General features: G+C 65.7%; 3 protein-coding genes across 4 annotated transcripts; 2 read left to right on the top strand and 1 right to left on the bottom strand.

Annotated features, from left to right (window-relative positions):
• Positions 1-2,397: 2,397 nt before the first annotated feature.
• GPR3 (G protein-coupled receptor 3) lies at positions 2,398-4,649 on the bottom strand. The gene is made up of 2 exons (XM_072355724.1): positions 4,380-4,649; positions 2,398-3,624 (listed from the first exon to the last, which is right to left on the bottom strand). Exons 1-2 carry the CDS (start codon positions 4,420-4,422, stop codon positions 2,612-2,614), a joined length of 1,056 nt encoding a protein of 351 aa, XP_072211825.1. The 5' UTR covers positions 4,423-4,649; the 3' UTR covers positions 2,398-2,611.
• Positions 4,650-5,033: 384 nt separating this feature from the next.
• On the top strand, positions 5,034-9,560 carry CD164L2 (CD164 molecule like 2). Of its 2 annotated transcripts, none has more exons than XM_072355727.1 (6): positions 5,034-5,363; positions 6,156-6,248; positions 6,385-6,462; positions 6,562-6,627; positions 7,762-7,927; positions 8,279-9,560. In XM_072355727.1, the coding sequence occupies exons 1-6, from the start codon at positions 5,267-5,269 to the stop codon at positions 8,292-8,294; spliced, it is 516 nt and encodes a 171-aa protein (XP_072211828.1). In that variant the 5' UTR covers positions 5,034-5,266; the 3' UTR covers positions 8,295-9,560. The 2 variants fall into 2 exon arrangements, with proteins under 2 accessions (XP_072211828.1, XP_072211826.1); XM_072355725.1 differs by having other exon boundaries at positions 5,038-5,363; positions 6,559-6,627; positions 8,279-9,529.
• A 1,301-nt stretch (positions 9,561-10,861) lies between these two features.
• On the top strand, positions 10,862-18,896 carry MAP3K6 (mitogen-activated protein kinase kinase kinase 6). The gene is made up of 29 exons (XM_072355339.1): positions 10,862-10,906; positions 11,423-11,726; positions 11,833-11,963; positions 12,388-12,411; positions 12,769-12,953; positions 13,057-13,225; positions 13,361-13,467; positions 13,544-13,714; positions 14,087-14,199; positions 14,276-14,435; positions 14,532-14,682; positions 14,752-14,859; positions 14,937-14,986; positions 15,075-15,170; positions 15,386-15,464; positions 15,536-15,669; positions 15,749-15,876; positions 15,955-16,091; positions 16,210-16,315; positions 16,399-16,556; positions 16,657-16,837; positions 16,918-17,068; positions 17,418-17,571; positions 17,640-17,825; positions 17,918-18,023; positions 18,108-18,222; positions 18,308-18,542; positions 18,632-18,708; positions 18,797-18,896. The coding sequence occupies exons 2-29, from the start codon at positions 11,471-11,473 to the stop codon at positions 18,894-18,896; spliced, it is 3,768 nt and encodes a 1,255-aa protein (XP_072211440.1). The 5' UTR covers positions 10,862-10,906; positions 11,423-11,470.
• The last annotated feature ends 10 nt before the right edge of the window (positions 18,897-18,906 follow it).

Genomic DNA, 18,906 nt, shown 5'->3' with positions numbered 1-18,906 from the left:
TTCCTGTGTTCTTGTGGGGGGCCGTGCTCTGTGCCCAGCTCTGTGCCCAACACTGTGCCCTGCTCTGTGCCCTGCTCTGTGCCCTGCTCTGCCCTTGGCTTCTGCCTCCATCTCAGCTCCACGAGGTCCCTCTGCTCTCAGTCGTGCCTCCTGGGCTCAATGTGAGCCCGTTTCTTGCTGCCGGATGGAGAGCAACAAAAGGAGAAGCTTTGCCCGCATGCTTTGCTGTGCCAAATCCCTTCGGCTTCCCAGAGCCCCCCGCGCTCTCGCTCTGCAGCTCTGTGCCTTTCCTGGCTGACAACGGTCCCCGGCTGCAAAACCTCATTAGATTAATTGGCCTCAGCAGCTCCTGAAGCAGCGAGCCCTCTGCCGTGCTGGGGCAGGGAGGGCAGGGAAGGAGCAGCGCTGGGCTGTGCGTCCCAATGGCTGCGGGCTCCATCTCGTGTCTGCAGGAGCAGCCGTGGAGCTGCGGTGCGTTGGTGATGGTTGGGGTTGCCTCGGGGCTTTTGCTTTGCAGGGCTGCAGGTGGCAGCGGGGTGTGCATGTGGTGTGGGGCAGCATGGGGGGAGCAGAGGGGCCTTCCAGCAGCGCGGGGCCGAGCTGTGCGCGGGGAGCAAAGCCCAGCAGTGAAGATGAACGTTGTGTTGGTGCCCTGCAGCCCCGAGCCCTTTCTGAGAGCTGCAGTTTGCTATGGAGGAGCCCCTGTGGCCGTCTGATGTCTGTGTGTCCTCCTGCCATAGTGCTGGGCACCACATCACAGCTCCAAAGCAGCTCTTCCTTCTCCCCTTGGAGGTGGTGTGAGCTGCACCCCATTGAGCTGCCTGTCCTTCCCATGGCTGACGTCAGCTCCTCTCCTCCATCCCCCCTCCGGGACCGACGTGCTGCCAGCTCCCATCAGCGTTCATCCCCACTGCTGGCACTGCCAATGTCACCCCGGCACGGCTGCGGCTGCCGGTGTTCCCTATGGAGGGCCTAGAGCCGCAGGGCTGTTGTGTGAGATGGCAGCTCAGCCCTGCACTAATGGCCGGCTCCTTCCTCTCCCTTTTCTGCCTTTCCTTCTTCTTCCCCCCCCCCTTATTATTTGATTTCTTTCCCCCCTGCCCACGCGGCGCTGAGCGGCTCCCGTGCTGGGGATGGCTTTATCTGCAGCTCCTCCATCTGCTCACAGCAGCTCACAAATAACCACGGGGTGCCAGAGGAATTATGGATTTGGAGCTCTGGTTCTGCATCCTGCCAGGGCAGCCGCTCCGTGCCGGCAGGGAAGGCTCCATCCCATCACCCAACACCATCATTGGGGGCTGCTCAGATGAGGGCAAAGCCTGCAGCTCACCCCGAGTCCCTGCTGCACAACCTGGGCTCCGAGCTGCTGGAATGGGGGATGCTGCAGACCCCAGGCCCACCAGCACAGCTGCTCAGCCTCTGCATGGCATCCCGCTTGGGTTCCCACCCCCCCGACCTCTGCTGGGGCTTTGGGGGCTGCATGGCCTCCCTCCTTCCCTCCTTCCCTCCCCCCATCCCGTTGGCCTGGTTTTGGGGTGGAGGCCGTGCTGGGGGAGCAGCCCTGCCTTTGCCATGGTTACTGCCAACCTGGTGGCCTTGCTGCTGGCTACGTGCAGAGCAGAGCTGGGGAGCACAACCCTGTGCAGCCCCGGGAGCAAGGCTGGGGGGTGCTGAGGGGCTGCCCATGCTCACAGCCCTGCTGGGTGCCAGATGTGTGCACAGCTGGAGCAATGCGTGACCATCCTGATGACTGCAAGCCCTGCAGCCCTGAGCTTCCCACCCCTCCTCCCCCCCCTCCCCATCCCCAGCACCACGGGGGGGCTGTGGGGAGCTCAGTGCTTCCTCCCACGAGCAGCAGTTGGTATTTAGAACCCCCCCACCTCGCTGCAGGGCTCACACTGGGCATCCTCTGTCTCAGGGCTGGGGGGGGGTCCCAGCATGGAACTGTGTGCTGTCCCGGTGTCCCCATACTCAGAGAGGTGGGGCGGGGGGGGGGGGACACCACTTGGGGTACCTGCGCCCCCCCAAGCTTTGCTCCATTCTCTTAGTTGTGATGGGGCCAAGGGGAGCTGCCCTCCCCCCAGATGCTCTCTGTGTGTCCCCTTCACCCCCAATGGAGGAAGGACCCCTCCTCTTCCTCCCCCTCCTCGAGGTGCCGCATCCCCACGTGCATGGAAGTGACCCAGGAGGCACCAAGGGGGGGGGGGGGGAGCCCTGCATCCAGAGGGGACAAGCTGCCCTAATTAGCGCTGTGATCATTAACCCCATCTGACCCCCCCAGCATCACACAGCCACATCTCGTATCACAAATCGCTTTTATTCCCCCCCCTCCCCACCCCAGAACGGCTGCAATCAGCACCCAAACCCGACCCCCCCCACCCCAGAAAAAGTGCAACTCCACCCCATTGTGCAAAGGAACGCTTCGGTGGGGATGTGGGGCAGCCCCGGATGCTCTTATGGGGGTCTCGTGGGGGCACCCCCCCATCCGGAAAGCAGCGGCAGCAGCGGGAGTGACGCCATCAGGTGACGGTAACACCTCATTGGGCACAACCGGCCCAACCGGGTGCCAACCAGCAGCACCGGGTGCCACTCACGGCTCCCCTGGGTACCGTCAGACGTCGGTGGGGCTCCGGGAGCGGAACGGCATCGTGGTGTCACGGCATCCGCAGCACAGCGCCCATAGAACCTTCCGGAGCTCGCGGGTACGGAAGGCGTAGATGAGCGGGTTGAGGACGGAGCTGGCGGCTGCGGGCAGCAGCGGGAGGTGGGCGGGGGGGCGGCGAGGCGACAGGCAGAGCGCGGCGAAGGGCAGCCAGCACGACGCGAAGGCTCCCAGCGTCACCAGCAGCGTGGCCGCCCCTCTGCGCGAGGTTTGCTCGCCCCCCTGCCCGGCCAGCTGCCTCTGCTGCGCGGCCACGAGCCGAGCGTGGCGCCGGGCGATGCGACAGACGTGAGCGTAGAGCTGCAGCAGCACCGCGAAGGCGGCCAGGATGGAGACGGAGAACGCGGCGAGGTGCCGCCCGCTGAGCGGCCGGACGGGCCCGCAGGAGGATGGATCCCGCACGCAGTTCCAGCGCAGCGCCGGCAGCAGCCCGCAGCACAGCGACGCCCCCCAGGTGAGCAGCACCGTCAGCCGGGTCCGGCCGCCCGCCCGAGCCGAGCTGTAGGTGAGCGCGTTGCGCAGCGACACGAAGCGCTCGGCGGCGATGGCCAGCACGGTGCAGACGCTGGCGGTGCAGGCGGTGAGCAGCAGCCCCGCCGTCCCCAAACGAAGCGGCTCCGACGGCGCCAGGTAGATGGAGGCGAAGCGCACGACGAGGCTCAGCCCCACCAGCAGGTCGGCGGCCGCCAAACTGCCCGTCAGGAGGAACGTGGGCGCACGGAACGACGGAGTCACCATCAGCACCGCCAGCACCGCCAGCACCGCCGCGTTCTCGCAGCTGATGACGGTACCGGAGACGCACAGCACGACTTCCCACGGCTCCAAAGGGGAAGGTTGGAGCGCGGACTGCAGCTCCCAGGAGACAACGCTGCCATTCTGCGCCCCGAAGCTGCTGTGCCGCCCCGTACTTGCGTTGGGGGCTCCCAGCTCCATCATGGTGACGGGGTTAGGAGGGGGGTCACCTATTGGGGGTAAAGCCAGAGGCAACTCTCAGCGCCCACCTGCGGGGCAGCACCCGCAGCACGTGGGGATCTGAGTGACGTGAAACGTGGTGGGTAAATCCTGCCCCCCCCCCACCCCAGAAGTGAGGAGGGGAGGTTATGGGGCAGTCCCACCGCATGGGTTCGAGCCTGCGCCCTCGGCACCCTTAGATGAGGGAGAGGGGGCTGCTCTGGGGTTTGAGGGGGCACTGAGTGGGCAGCACAGCCCTAAGGGTGCGGGGTACCCCTGGTGCCCTTCCCGTGGCCATTTACCTTAATGGGTTGGCAGCCCTTCCCCAGTATCCCCCCCATCCCACTGCCTTCCCATCCCAGTGCATCCCAGCACCCCCCATCCCAGCACCCCCCATCTCAGTGTCCTTCATCCCAGCTCCACCACCTTCCCCAGTATCCCCCATCCCGTTGCCTTCCCATCCCAGTTCATCCCAGTGGTCCTTCATCCCATCAGCCCCCATCCCAGTGCCAACCCCAATCCCAGTGCATCCCAGTGTCCCCCATCCCAGTGTCCCCTCCAATCTCAGTGTCTTCCAGTTCTCCTCCATCCCAACACCCCCCCATATCAGCATCCCCTCATCTCAGCGTCTCCCATCCCAGTACCCACCCAAGTCCCAATGCATCCCAGTCCATCCCAGTCCATCCCAGTCCATCCCAGCGCATCCCAGTCCATCCCAGTGCGTCCCAGTGCATCCCAGTGCCCCCCACCCGTGCCAGACACTCACCTGTCGTCCTGCCGGCCCCGGGCTGTGCTGTGCCGCCCCTCATCCATGTGCGCTGCCGAGTTATACCGACCGAACCCCGCCGCGTTGTTGTTGTTGGGGGGGGGTTTGAAAAGGGGGTTCCGAGTTGTGAATCACCGCCTCCCCCCCCGCAGCCCCCGCTCACCCTCCCGTGACGTCAGCGCACGGCGGAGCCAATCAGCGCTTCGCGAGGCAGCGCGGGCGCGCGCGCGCGCCGCATCGTAATCGCAGCGAGGCGGGAGAGCCCCATTCATAAAAACAGCCCCCTCCCCTCCCCCCCCCCCGGCCCACGCCCGCATCCCCCCCCCCCCATCCCCACCCCCACCCCACGACCCGGGTTCCCCTCACCGCATCGTTGCCGGGGGGAGCCGGGAATAATTAACCATCATCATAAACCCGTAATAATGAATGACCGGGAGTGCCGGAAACCGCCGGAGTGGGGCTGCGGGAAGGGCGGGGGGGAGGGGGGGGAACCTGCGTGCCCCCCCCCCCCGCGTTGGGACCGCCTCAGAGCTGGGATTGGACGGCGGGGGGTCGGGGGGCTGCGCTGTTATAGCGCTGAAGGTTCCCCCGACGGCGCTGCCCCGAAGGGAGGCGGCCCTTCCCTGAATGGGACACGATGGCTCCGAACACGGCGATGCGTGTCCGCCGCACTCCGGGTGCGCTCCGTCCCGCAGCCGCCGCTTTCCCACGGGGCCCCCCCGCAGAAAGGAGGGGGTTGAGGGGGGGGGAGGCGGGGCAGAACGAGGCGGGGCCGCCCCCCCCCCCCGCTCTCCCTTCCCACCCCCGAGGGCGCGGACGTTCCCGCTCCGTTCAGCTCCTCCCGGGAGCTCCGCAGCGGGACCGAACGGGACGAACCGGGCCGGGCCATGACCCCCACGTGCTCCGGAGCGCTGCGCTGCGCGGTGTTTTGCGCGGTGCTTTGCGCGGTTCTGTGCGCTCAGGGACCCGCCGCCACCCGCGCAGGTGAGGAGCGGCCCCGCGGGGTGGGGGGGGGCTGGAGGAGAGGAGGGTAAAGCGAACTTTGGGGGTCGCCTTCCGACGGCCCCCCCCCCTCCTTCCCCCCCCTTCGTGCCCTCAGCGCGGTGCCCGCCTCTCCCCCCTTGGCAGCGCTTTGGGGCCGCGACCCACAGGTACTGGGAGGGGGGGGGGCACCCAATGGGGTCCAAGCGCTGAGAACCCACAGGGGGAGCGAAGCGGCTCTTCCTGCCCCCCCCCCCCCTCGCATCCCCCCCCCGCGTGCAGCTCAGCATCAATAATGCACAGCCCTTCTCCCATCCTCCAGCTCCGGATTAGCGGCTCATCACAAAACCCCCGGGATGGGCTGATCACCCCCCGCCCCCCCCCCAGGCCCCGCTGACCCCCATGAGAACGGCTCCGGGTCCCATAATGAGGGTGTGAGAACGCTGCTGGGATGTGGGGTGTGGGGGGCACCCGGAGCGGGGCCTCATTGCTGACATTGCCTTTAATTAATGATGAGTGTGTGTGTGTGGGGGGGGGGGGGGAGCTGTTGGCACAGCAGTGACTCACGGTGGTGGGGTGGTGGGGCTGCTATGGGGCAGAGAGGCACCGGGATGGGGCAGCCCCCAAAGGATCCCCGTCCTATGGCTGTGGGCAACGTGGTGAGCCCTGTGGGGTGCTTTGGGGTGAGGGAGGTCCGCCCTATGGGACTCTGCTCCCCACCACGAGGGGTCAGCGGTCCTTCCCACTCGGAGCTGTGGGTCGGACCCGGCCCTGACCCCATTTCTCCCTTTGCAGAATGCAGGGAGCTGCTGTCCTGCCAGCTCTGCACGGCCGCCCCTCCAGCACCCAACGGCACCGGCTGCCTCTGGGGGGGCTGCGGGGCACCAGGTGGGCGCTGCACCCCCCCCCCCTCCCGCTGCCCTTCGTCCTTCAGCCTGGGGTGGGGGCTCCGGGCCCAGATGGGTCTGGGGGAGCAGCGAACCCCAGAGCCCCCATGGGAGCCCCCTGCCCCCCTTCCCTGCAGAGACGTGGAGCTGCATACACAGCGGGGCGGCTGCGCGGGACTCGTGTGTGCTCTACAACAGCAGTGCCCTGTGCCCAGGTAAACCTGCAGCCACGGGGCTGCAATGGGGATGGGACCACGCGTGGCTCTGCCCCCTGCAGCCCTCCTGCCTCCTGTCCTCTGCTTTGTCTCCAGCAGCACTGAAATCCCCCACCAAAGAGCCACCACGGTTCCCTAGCAAGGAGCCAGCAACGCGCTCCCCACGTGAGTGGGGTTGGGGTGGGATAGAATGGGATGGGATAGAATGGGATGGGATAGAATGGGATGGGATAGAATGGGATGGGATGGAATGGGATGGGATGGAATGGGATGGGATAGAATGGGATGGGATAGAATGGGATGGGATGGAATGGGATGGGATGGAATGGGATGGGATGGGATGGAATGGGATGGGATGGAATGGGATGGGATGGAATGGGATGGGATAGAATGGGATGGGATAGAATGGGATGGGATGGAATGGGATGGGATGGAATGGGATGGGATGGAATGGGATGGGATGGAATGGGATGGGATAGAATGGGATGGGATAGAATGGGATGGGATGGAATGGGATGGGATGGAATGGGATGGGATGGAATGGGATGGGATGGAATGGGATGGGATGGAATGGGATGGGATAGAATGGGATGGGATAGAATGGGATGGGATGGCATGGGATGGGGTGGCATGGGATGGGGTGGCATGAGATGGGATAGGTAGGGATGGGATGGGTGGATTGGGGTAGGATAGCATGGGATGGGGTGGCATGAGATGGGATAGGTAGGGATGGGATGGGATGGGATGGGATGGATGGGATAGGTAGGAGAGCATGGGATGGGATGGGTTGGGATGAGTTGGGATGGGATGGGGTTGGATAGCATGGGATGGGATGGACCAGAATGAGATGGCACGGTGTGTGATGGGACGCCATTTCCTGTCCCCGTGGATGAGCAGTGCTGTGCTCTCGGGGTCACACCAGTGGGCTTTGAGCCCCAGCTGTGCTCACGGTGCCAGCCCTGCCCCAGCCCCACAGCTCTTCACCCCACACCGCAGCACTGTAGGATGGGCTGGGGGGCCCCGGGGAGCAGCAGCAGATCCTGTGTGTGCAGCAGAGGGGGCGGGCAGCTGGGATGGGGCCGGGAGTGGAGCCTCTTCCAGGAAACGGGAACTGGAGAGCACCGGGCTAAATGCGGCCGTAACCGGAGCCGCGGCTCTGCATTATTGATGCCCCCGCGCTGCTCCAGCAAAAGGGGCCGAGCCCTTCCCCCCTGCTGGACCCCATCCTTCGTGGGGGAAGGGGGGAGGGGGTGTCAGCCATGGGGCCGTCAGCCCCCGTAGCCCCACGCTGTCCCATAGGGAGCAGCACCACGCATGCCCCGCTGACGGGCAGCCCCGAGTTCCAGCCTCCGGGCTTCGACACGGCCAGCTTTGTGGGCGGCATGGTGCTGGTGCTCAGCGTGCAGGCCGTGCTCTTCTTCATCCTCAAGTTCATCAAGTCCAAGGACAGCACCTACCAAACGCTGTAAGGCTCCTCCGTGGGGCACTGATGGAGGGGGGGGGTCACACCGACGCTATGGGGCAGCCCCACCATCCCACCACGTCCCGTCTCACCATGGGGTGCTGCGTCCTGTTTGTCCGTCCCTTCCCATGGGGGTGGGGAGGATCAGGGGGTCTGGGGGTGTCCTCCCTTGTTTCCATGTGGTTTGAACCCTTTCTGTGTCCGTGTGCTGCTGCCCCGCTGCTTCCCATAGGGGCCGTGCAGCCCCCAGACCCACCCATAGGGGTCCAAAGCTCCCCCAGCCCCTCCCCGTACCCACCGTGGGGCTTCTAACACAGGGGGGTCGTGCCCCTCTCTTTCCTTGCACGCTGCCAGAGAGGACAACCAGTAGGTGCCGAGTGCTGCCAGAGGATGGGGAGGGGGCTGCTCTTCTGCCCCACAGCTCCCCCTGGGGGAAGGGGCTCATCCCCACCTTCCTGCTCTGCACGGCGGGGGGGTTCTCTGCTGTTTGCTGTGCAGTGACCCCACACCCCCGTCCCTTCTGCCGTGTCCCCAAGGAGGCGGCGGGCAGCCCCCGTCCCATTGAGCCCCTCGCTGGGGTGGGGGCTGCAGCCCTATTAGAGAGCGCCCAGCAGCGTGTATCCCCCCCCCAACCCCCACTGTACCGTGTGGGGGTCCCCTCTTTGTTCTGGCTCCAGCATCCCGGTGCCATCGCATCCTGCAGGGTCCCGGCCCCACATGCTGTCCCCTCCCAGCCCTGAGACCCCGCTGTCCCCAGTGTCCCCCCCCCCCAGCAGCAGAGCCGGGACCTTGCTGTGTGCTGTTGTTGTGCCTTTGTGTTCCTGGGTTGGGGGGGGGGGACACGATGGATACGGAGGTCCCTGTGTGTCCCCCCTCCCTCTGTGTGCTGTTTTGGGGAGGGGGCTGCGTGCTGTGTGCTGTGGGATCAGGTTTGTTGCTCCCGTTGCCCCCATTAAACTCTGCCGGGTGGTGTCCGTGTGTCTCGTGTCGGGGGGCGTGGAGGTGGGGGGGGGGGGTAAAGCCTGCAGAGCTCCTGTGCCCCCCATCCCTCCCCTGCAGCAGCTCCCATCCCCCTCACATCCCAGATATGGGACGCCCCCCTCCCCCATGGGTTGTTGGGGGGCAGTGGGGTGGGTGCTGTGCAGTGGGTGCTGTGCAGTGGGTGCTGTGCCCCCCCCGGCCCTTCCTGCAATGCACTCTTCTCTACCTGCTGCTTCAGGATCTGAGCTCAGGGCGATGCCCCCCTCACTCCCCCAGGGAGGTGGAGAAGAGACCCCCTCTGTGTCCCCATCCCACACCGGGACCATCCCAAAGCCCCCCCCCCCCCTTCCAGCTGCGGGACCCCAACCTGCACCACAACTATGCAAAGCTGGCTCTGCTCGGGGGGGGCTGCACCTGGGGATGGGTCGGGGGGTGTCAATGGGTCTGATGTCCCCAGTGTGGCATGAGATGCTGCTGGGGTGTTCCCAGTGCTCCCCAATGGCATTGGGGGGGGGGGGGCTCATCCAGCCCAGCTTTGCCTCCCACACAACCCCCCCCAGGAGGAAGCAGTGTGGGTAGGAGGATGGGGGCTGTTTGCCCCCCAACCCAGGGCTGGCACAGCAGGGGCAGAGACCCAATAAAGGACTTTCCTCCCATGCCTGGTGTCTGTGTCGTGGTTACCCCCTTCCCATGTCCCCTCTCCCCATTAATGTCCCTTAACTGGCTCTGGGGGGAGATGGGGGGGTGGGAGGTGATGAGGACGTGATGGACACACCGGGCACTGCCCACCCCCAGACCCAGGAAAACCACAGCTTCCCCTCACCCCACCCCTGTGTGCCCCACAGCAAAGGGGGAAGGAACTCGCTGTGGCCCCACAGCTTCCCCTTTCCTCAGCACCTACTTTGTGACTGGTGCCACCAGGATGGGAGCAGCACCCGCTGCTGTGGGTCTCGTCCCATCGGGTCCTATAGGGTTCCATCCCATCAGGTCCTATAGGGTTCTATCCTATTCCATTGGGTCCTATAGGGGCCCATCCCATCGGGTCCTTAAGGGTTATGTCCTGTCCCATCAGGTCCTAGAGGTCCCTTCCCCTGGGGTTCTGTCTTGTCCCATTGGGTCCTATAGGTCCTGTCCCATTGGGTTCTATAGGGTCCCATCCCATTCCACAGGGTCCTATTAGATCCTGTCCCATCCCATCAGGTCCTATAGGGTCCCATCCCATTCCACTGGGTCCTATTAGATCCTGTCCCATCCCATCCCATTGGGCCCTATAGTGTTCTGTCATATAGATCCTGGCCCATTGGGTCCTATAAGGTCTCATCCCATCCCACCAGGTCCTATAGGGTTCTGTCCCGTCCCATTGGGTCCTATAGGGTCCCATTCCATCCCACTGGGTACTTTAGGATCCCATCCCATCAGATCCTATAGAGTTCTGTCCTGTCCTATTGGGTCCTATAGATCCCATCCCATCAGGTTCTGTAGGATTCTGCCCCATTCCACTGCATCCTATAGATCTAATCCCATCCCATTTGGTTCAATAAATCCTGTCCCATCAGGTCCTGTAGGGTTCTGTCCTGTCCCATTGGGTCCTATAGGTTCCATCCCAACCCATTGGGTCCTAGAAGGTTACATCCCATCACACTGGGTCCTATAGGTCCTGTCCCATTAGGTTCTATAGGGTTCTGTCCCATCCCATCAGGTCCTGCAGGGTTCCATCCTATTCCATCAGGTCCTACACAGTCCCACCCCGTCCCATTGAGTCCTAAAGGGTTTTGTCCCGTCAGGTCCTGTAGGCCCCATCCCATCGGGTCCTGTAGGGTCCTGTCCCATCCCGTCGGATCCTATAGGTCCCGTCCCGTCCCCACGCGGCCGCGCTGAGTCACTCCGGGACAGGCGGAAGCGGTGCCGGTGCCCGGGGCGGGGCGGGGCGGAGCTCGGTGCCGTGGGGGGGGGAACCGGACCCAAAGAGCGCAGCCGGCACGGAACCGGACCGGTTCGGCGGTGGGGAGCGGGGCGGAGCGGGGAGCGGGTTCTGCTGTGCGGGGCGGGGGGCGGGGCTGTCCTGGTGCGGGTCTGGGGTGTCCTGCTGTGGGTTTGGGGGTGTCCTGCTGTGGGGTTTGGGGTGTCCTGCTGTGGGTTTGGGGCTCTCTTGGTGCACGCTTTGGGTTCTCTCTGTGCGGAGTTCGGGGCTCTCCCGACGCGGGTTTCGTGCTTCCTCAGTGCGGGATTTGGGCTCTTGTGGGTGAGCGGTTCGGGGATTTCCTGGGGAGGGATTTGGGGCTTTCTGAGTGCAGGGTTGGAGTTCTGCCTGTGCAGGCTTGGAGCTGTCCTGCTGCGGGCTTTGGGGCCGTCCCGGTGCAGGATTCGGGCTCTCCCGGTGCAGGATTCGGGCTCTCCCGGTGCCGGTGTTGGGTCTGTCCTGCTGTTCAGTTTGAGTTCACCCAGCGCAGTTTTTGGCCTCTCCTGGTGCTGGGTTTGGGCTTTTCCCAGCCCTCCATTCCTGCTCTCCCTGCTCAGATTTCGGTGCTCAGCATCACCCCGAACCCCCCCCTCCATCCCCATCCCATGGCAGCCCCCGGGGCGGGCAGCTGCTGGCAGGACCCTCTGGCTGTGGAGGGCACGATGTGCCTCCCGGTGTGCGGGACGCGTTGCGGGCGGCCGCTGAGCGTCGTGTGCGTACCGAGCTGTCAGGACGCTCCGTGCCCGGCGCTGCGCTGCCTGCGGGCCGCCTGCCGCCAGCTGCGGGGCCGCCTGCGCATCGTGCCCTTCGGCCTCCTGGCGTTGGGGGACACCGCAGCCCTGGAGCGCTTCTACAACGCAGGTGAGGAGGAGAAACGCTCTTCCCCCCTTCCCCCCTTCTCCCCGCTCTGTGCTCGTTGCTCGGTTTCCCAGCTCGGGGCGGTGCTTGATGCCATCGTGGCCGACAGATGTGGCCGTGGTGGAGCTGAGCGATGCCGTCTGTCAGCCGTCGCTTTTCTATCACTTGGGGATCCGCGAGAGCTTCGACATGCCCCACAACGTGCTGCTCTGCCGCCGCACCGCCCTGCCCGCCCTGCAGGTGAGTGGGGACGGGCACTGAGCGGCACCTGGGCCGGGGGGCTGGGGGGGGAAGGGTGGGCATCTCGGTGCCATTGCCTTCAATCCCCACCCTGAGCCCGAGTGGGTCCCGTCTGGTGCCCAAAGGGAGGGGGGGCTCCCTGTGTGTCCCAGAGTCCCAGCTTGCTTTCCTGGGAAGCATCAAATCCTCTGGAGCCGATGGGGCAGCTGGGAAGAAGTGCGGAGGGGGGGGCATCTAAATGGTCCCCAAAGGGCTCTGCGACACCAGGGAGCACAAGGACCCCCCTTTTCCATGGGGGGAGGGCGGTCTGTGGCCCTGCCTGGGGTGGGGGCCATTCCGGGTGACTTTGACCCCGGATCTCGCCATCAGCTGATTTCTTTTGAGCCAGAACTCCTCATTAAGTCCCTCCTCCCTCCCTCTCCAGGAGGACATCTGTCAGAAGAACTCGGTACGCTTCTCCGCTGCTCTCACCGCTGCCATCGTGCTGATGGGGGGGGTTGGGGGAGGGGAGGTTGAACTCCCCCAGCCTCAGAGGGGTGGGCAGCGCATGTAGGGTGCGAGACCCCCAACCCCAGAGCTGAGTTATGGGGCAGCTCAGAGCAACACATCCAGCACAAGGATGGTTTGGGACAACAGCAGCACAAGGATGGTTTGGGAGCAGCCCCAGAAAGCCAACGGGACCGTTCACTCTGGAGCGTAATGACGGCAGTGGGGCCCAAAGCCCCAAATGACGGGGGTTGGGGGGCGGGGAGTGAACGGGGACGGCGCTGCCATTCAGCCCTACCTCCCCCCACCCCCCTTCCAGGACCTGTGCGGCAGTTACACCTTCATCCCCTACACGGTGACGGCCCACGGAGAGGTGCTGTGCAGCGAGGACGGCACTGAGCAGCGCCCCCCTGAGCCCCCCCAGCCCTCCGGCCACACGGAGCCCTTCACCCCGCTGACGGCGCGGCTCGTCCGGCTGTTGGAAGGCGTCCCCACCGACTCCTGGTACCAGCAACCCGGCCCCGCTGCCAAACTAACTGCGCTCACAGGAGGGCAGCCAGCCTCGTGCCGGAGCACCGCCCAGCCCCACATCTCCGCCCCCCAACAGCGGGTATTTTCGGGAGACCCTCCGCCGTGATGTTCGCCGGGCTCGGGAGCTGTTTCGGGGCGAGCAGCTGAGCCGGGAGTTGAGGCGCATCCAGCAGCGCCTGGACAGAGTGGAGCTGCTCAGCCTGGACATCGTGGTCAGCCTGCTGCTGTCCTACCGCGACGCTCAGGTGAGAAGCCGGGCTCTGCGTTGCCGTCCCCGCTCCTCATCACCCCCCCCCCCCGATGGGCGCACGGGGGACCCCCGAGCTGTGGATGAACTGAGGAAGCTCGTCCAGGCTCAGCTCTAGGGGATGTCCCCGCAGGATTACGACTCCATCATCTCCCTGGTGGACACCCTGCACTCCCTGCCCACCTGCGACGTGGCCGAGCAGCCCAACGTCCGCTTCCATTACGCCTTCGCCCTCAGCCGGTGAGTGCCGGTCCCAACAGCCCCACAGGGCAATAGGGGGGGAGAGCGCGGCCCTATTGCTCAGCACCATCCGCAGGCGGAACCGTGCTGGGGACCGTGAGAAGGCTCTGGCGGTGCTGCTGCCCGCCGTGCAGCACCAGGAGACGGCGGCACCCGACCTGCTGTGCCTCTGCGGCCGCATCTACAAAGATACGTTCATCAGCTCCGGCCTCAGCGACACCGAGATGAGGGACCGAGCACTGAGCTGGTGAGGCTGGGATGGGGCTGGGATGGGGCTGGGAAGGGGCTGGGATGGGGCTGGGATGGGGCTGGGAAGGGGCTGGGATGGGGCTGGGAAGGGGCTGGGATGGGGCTGGGAAGGGGCTGGGATGGGGCTGGGATGGGGCTGGGAAGGGGCTGGGATGGGGCTGGGAAGGGGCTGGGATGGGGCTGGATGGGGCTGGGATGGGGCTGGGGACCCCCTGGGTCTCACTTCTCCCTCTCTTCACACATAGTGTGGGTGGGCTGGGAGATCTTAGAGGTCTCTTATCACTGGAGCCCTGTATCACACAGAGGGCTTATCCTGGGAGGTGGGACCCGCTGTCCCCATTGCCCAGCTGGGATGATGCCTCCTGCTCAGGTACAGCAAAGCCTTTGAGTTGGAGCCCAGCCTCCACGCAGGCATCAACGCCGCCGTCCTCCTGGTCGCCTCCGGCCATCGCTTCCACACCTCCCCGCGGCTGCAGCACATCGGTGCGCCCCGACCTGCACGGGGAGCCCCTCCAGCATCAAGGAGCTGATCCCTGATGGCTCACAATCCCACATCCAGGAGTGAAGCTGAGCTGCCTGCAGGGCCGTCAGGGCAGCCTGGAGGAGCTGCGGCACTACTGGGACGTCGGCTTCTGCCTGGGGGCCGGGATCTTGGCCAACGACCTGAGCAAAGTCATCCAGGCCTCCGAGAAGCTCTACAGGCTCAATGCACCGGGATGGTGAGCAGCAGGATCACGGCTGGGCACAGCCAACACTCACCCCCTGCAGCTGGTGGGGATTATGGGGTGTCCCCATCCTCACTGCCCGCCATGCAGGTACCTGGTGTCCGTCATGGAGACCTTCCTGCTCTACAAACACTTCCAGGAGAGCCCGGCGGTGCCGTCTGCGCGGCAGGAGCTGGCTGACTTCTGGCTGGGTTTCCTCCTCACCTCCTGCCAGCCCTTCGTGCCTGAGCCACAGTGCCCAGTAGGGAGCAGCCCTGGGGAGCTGGGGATGGGGAGGGGGATGCGGGGTGACCATGTGTGCTGGCTGCAGGTCCTCATCCTGGAGCACGGCAAGGTGCTGCAGCCGGCACGGCTGGAGGTGTGCAGTGCAGCAGAGGAGCCCGCTGTGATGCTCACCCTCGTGTGCCCCATGGAGGAGGTAGGGCCGGGTTTGGGGTCCTGGGGGGGGGGTCCTGCAGGCCGTTTCCCACCCACCCCTTCTCCTCCTTCCTGCAGAAAGAGGCGTCAAGCTGGAATTTCCCACCCGCATCCATCCGGGGCATCAGGTGAGCGCGTCCCCCACCCTGAGGGCTGCACCCCAACCCCACTGTTTGTGGGGAGGTTAACAAGGGGGGTCCTTTCCTTTCCTCACAGCATCTGCAAGAGCGATGAGCGGGGCTGCTTCCTCTACGTGCTGCACACGGAGGAGGATTTCCAGCTGTACTTCCCCTCCCAGCAGCACTGCCAGTGGTGAGAGAGGGGCACGGGGACCCCGCGTTGCTTTTGGGGTGTGGAGGAACCCCCAGACCACCCCTATGGGAGCGGCAGACTGTAACCTCGGGAGGAAAAGGGACGAACCGAAGTGGCTCCAGCCCTTGTGCTGGTGTGGGGCGGGGATGTGGCTCATGGTGGGGGTTGCTCGGTTCTATCGCTGCGACTCGGAACCGCCCCCGCTCCGCACGCAGGTTCTGTGCCCGGATCCGATCCTTCCTATTGAAGCAGGGCGGTGAGGAGCCGCCCAGCAGCGCGCAGCCCATCCTGGAGGTGAGGGGGGCGCTGCGGGCGGTGCGGGGCACCGGACGGTCCGGCTGCCACCCCACGTCCCCCCCCCACAGTACAGCTATGAGTACAACGAGTCGGGTGAGCGCGTGGTGCTGGGAAGGGGCACTTATGGGGTCGTCTACGCCGGGCGTTGCCTCGGCACCCAAGTGAGGATCGCCATCAAGGAGATCCCAGAGCGGGACAGCCGGTGGGTCCAGCGGTGCCGGGGTGGGGGTGGGGGTCTCCGTGCAGCCCATCACCCTGTGCACCCCCCCCCCCGCATGCAGCTACTCGCAGCCCTTGCACGAGGAGCTCGCCTTGCACAAGCGCCTGCGGCACAGGAACATCGTGCGGTACCTGGGATCCGTCAGCCAGGATGGCTTCATCAAGATCTTCATGGAGGAGGTGCCCGGAGGTGGGCGACACTACGAGGGTGGGAGTGGGGGGGAGTTGGGGACCCATAGGGTGAATGTGGGTGCTGCCCCCTCCCCAGGGAGCCTCTCGTCCCTGCTGCGCTCCAAGTGGGGTCCCCTGAAGGACAACGAGCCCACCATCGTCTTCTACACCCGCCAGATCCTCGACGGGCTCAGCTACCTCCATGATAACCACATCGTGCACCGGGACATCAAGGTGGGGGGCTGAGGAGGGGGCTGCCCTCCATACCCAGCCCCATTTGGGGGATATACAGCTGGAGGCTGCAGGGTTTTATCGTGGGGTTTTATGGTGGGGTTTTATTGTGGGGTTGCAGGGGGACAACGTCCTCATCAACACGTACAGCGGCGTGCTCAAGATCTCCGACTTCGGCACCTCCAAGCGGCTGGCGGGGATCAGCCCCAGTGCTGACAGCTTCACGGGTAGGGGCAGCCTGTTGGGGGGCAGGGGGGGCTGTGGGGTGTCTGGGTGACAAACAGGGGCTTCGTTTCCCTCCCCCCCCCAGGCACCCTGCAGTATATGGCCCCCGAAATCATCGACCGAGGGCCGTGGGGTTACGGGAAGCCGGCGGATATTTGGTCCTTGGGCTGCACCGTCATCGAGATGGCCACGGGCAAACCGCCCTTCTACGAGCTGGGCAGCCCCCAGGCGGCCATGTTCAGGGTACCCACGGGAGGGGGAGACAGGGGAGGGGGACAGGAGGGCTCCCCAGCCCCGAAGTGCCCCCCTGGGGTGGCCGTTCCCTGTGCAGCCCGTCCTGCAGGTGGGCATGTTCAAGGCGCACCCGGAGGTGCCCGGCTCCATGTCGGATGAGGCCAAGGCTTTTCTCCTGCGCTGCTTTGAGGCCGATCCAGCACAACGGGCCACAGCATCTGCGCTGCTGCAGGATCCATTCCTGGCTGGTGCCAGCCGTGCCCGCAGCCAGAGGGTGCCCACAGCGAGGGGTGAGATGGGGGGCAATAGGGGGGGGGTCCTGGCGTGGCTGCCCGCTGACCTGCCCCCAACTCCTTCCTCTCCCTGGCAGGTGGCTCACCCCGCTTGCAGCGCCGCGATGGGGACGCGGTGGGGACCGACGGCACCGGGGGGTGTCCTGCCATGCAGGGGGTTGGGGCGGGGGGCACAGCGGGCAGCACCCCCCTACCACACTGCCATGGTGAGATGGTGCCAGGCCACAGGTGTGTGGGGTGGTGGCATCCCGGGGTCCCATGGGGTTGGATTTTGGTCTCCCGCTGGTGAGTGCCCCACAGGTGGCCCCACACTGTGCTGCTGGCACAGCTGTCCCTGTTACAGGCTGGGGGGGGACAGAAGATGCTGTGGGGCCCGACACCCCCTGTGCTGATCTCCCCATAACCCCATAACAGCTTTTGGGAAGGCCGAGCTGGGGCGGCTCCTGGTCACCTTCAGTCATTCCCCACCCCCTCCTGCGCTGGGGATGGCTTGGGTGGGCACCGTTCCACCGTGCCACGTGTGCCGTGGGGCAGCCCCGACCCACCGTGCCCCACATTGCCCTACACTGCCCCACAGCAGCAGCAGCTCCGACCTCACCCTGCGCTCATCCTCACCCGAGGGGAGCGGGGACGGCTTCGTGCTGCAGAAGGACATGGAGCATCGCAACGCCCTGCTGGGCATCCTGAGAGCCGAGGCACCGCGCATCACCGCTGCCCTGCAGGACAGCCAGGTGGGCTGTGGGACACACAGTGTGGGGTGGGGATGGGATGGAGCTCAGGGCTCATCTCACCCATGCAGAGCGCGGTGGGACCACGGCTGAGCTCGGAGCACATCGCCCAGCTGCTGAGCTGCCTGCAGAGCTACATCCAGTGCCCACAGCAGCCCCGGCTGCACCGCGACCTCCTGCAGCTGCAAGCAAGGCTGCGAGAGGATGGGATCAGTGCACAGCGACTGCGGGCACCACTGCTCTACTTCCAGGCCGTGGTGAGCGCCTGCTGCATGGTGTGGGATGGGGCTGCTCCTGCACGGGGTTGCTTTGGCATGGTGACACTGTGCCCATCCATGTTCCCCCCCAGGTGACACGGCTGTTGCGGCAGCACCACATCAGGCCTCACTGGGTGTTCGCTCTGGACGCTGCCATCAGCCAGGCAGTGCAGGCGGCCCTGGCCGTGCTGGTGACAGGTGGGTGGCAGCAGGGGACATACAGCATGGACATGGCCCTTGGGGCGGGCTGTGCCAACAAGCTTTGCCCCCTGTGCCCCACAGAGCAACAGCAGGATGGCACTGAGGATGCAGCTGATGCCCCCACGGAGCGCAGTGCCAGCTCGGGGTGCTCAGTGCTGCTGGCACAGCTCCGCCGCCTCCGCGCACAGACGGGCAGGTGGGGCCGGGCGTCCTTTGGGCACAGCTATGGGGCAGCGCCGTGTGCCCCACAAGTGCCGACCCCCATCCCTACTGCCCCCCAGGCTGCTCCGGCAGCTGGCTGAGAAGGAGCAGGAGTGGCAGCGGTTGGCACGGCGGGCGCTTTGCTCGGGGGGCACCACGCTGCCCCATCTCCCCACACTCCGCTGTGGGGGGGACACCGCTGTGGGGCAGGGACCCTCAGCCCCATACCCTGAGTGCAGCCCCGGAGGCCGGGCTGACCCGCTGCTCCTGGAGTGGCTGCAGCGACACGGCACAGACCCGACCACCACAGCCACGGTGAGACCCGCAGCCACACGGAGCCCCACCACGGGGCTGCGTCCCACTGATGCCGTGGGGCCGGGCCTCCTCACCGCCACCTCCCGCAGCTCCTGACCCACGGCTTCACCCTGCGGGACCTGCTGGGCGCCGCCACCCGCGACGACCTGTTCTACACGGGGATGAGGTGCCCGCCGGGGGGGGGGGGGTCGGATACGGGGTGAAACGTCCCCGTGCCCCCCCCCCATCCAGCCCCATATCCGCCCCCCCAACAGGCGCGGCTCGGCGTACCGCCTATGGGCAGCCATCGCGCAGCACCGCAGGGAGCACCGGCACGGAGCGGACGGCGGAACGACGCGACCGTCGGAGCAATAAACAGCGTCCA

The sequence above is a fragment of the Excalfactoria chinensis genome, chromosome 22 (assembly GCF_039878825.1).
Source record: "Excalfactoria chinensis isolate bCotChi1 chromosome 22, bCotChi1.hap2, whole genome shotgun sequence".
Lineage (NCBI taxonomy): Eukaryota > Metazoa > Chordata > Aves > Galliformes > Phasianidae > Excalfactoria > Excalfactoria chinensis.
Note: the sequence above shows the minus strand (reverse complement) of the source record. Positions and strands in the feature narration are given on the sequence as shown.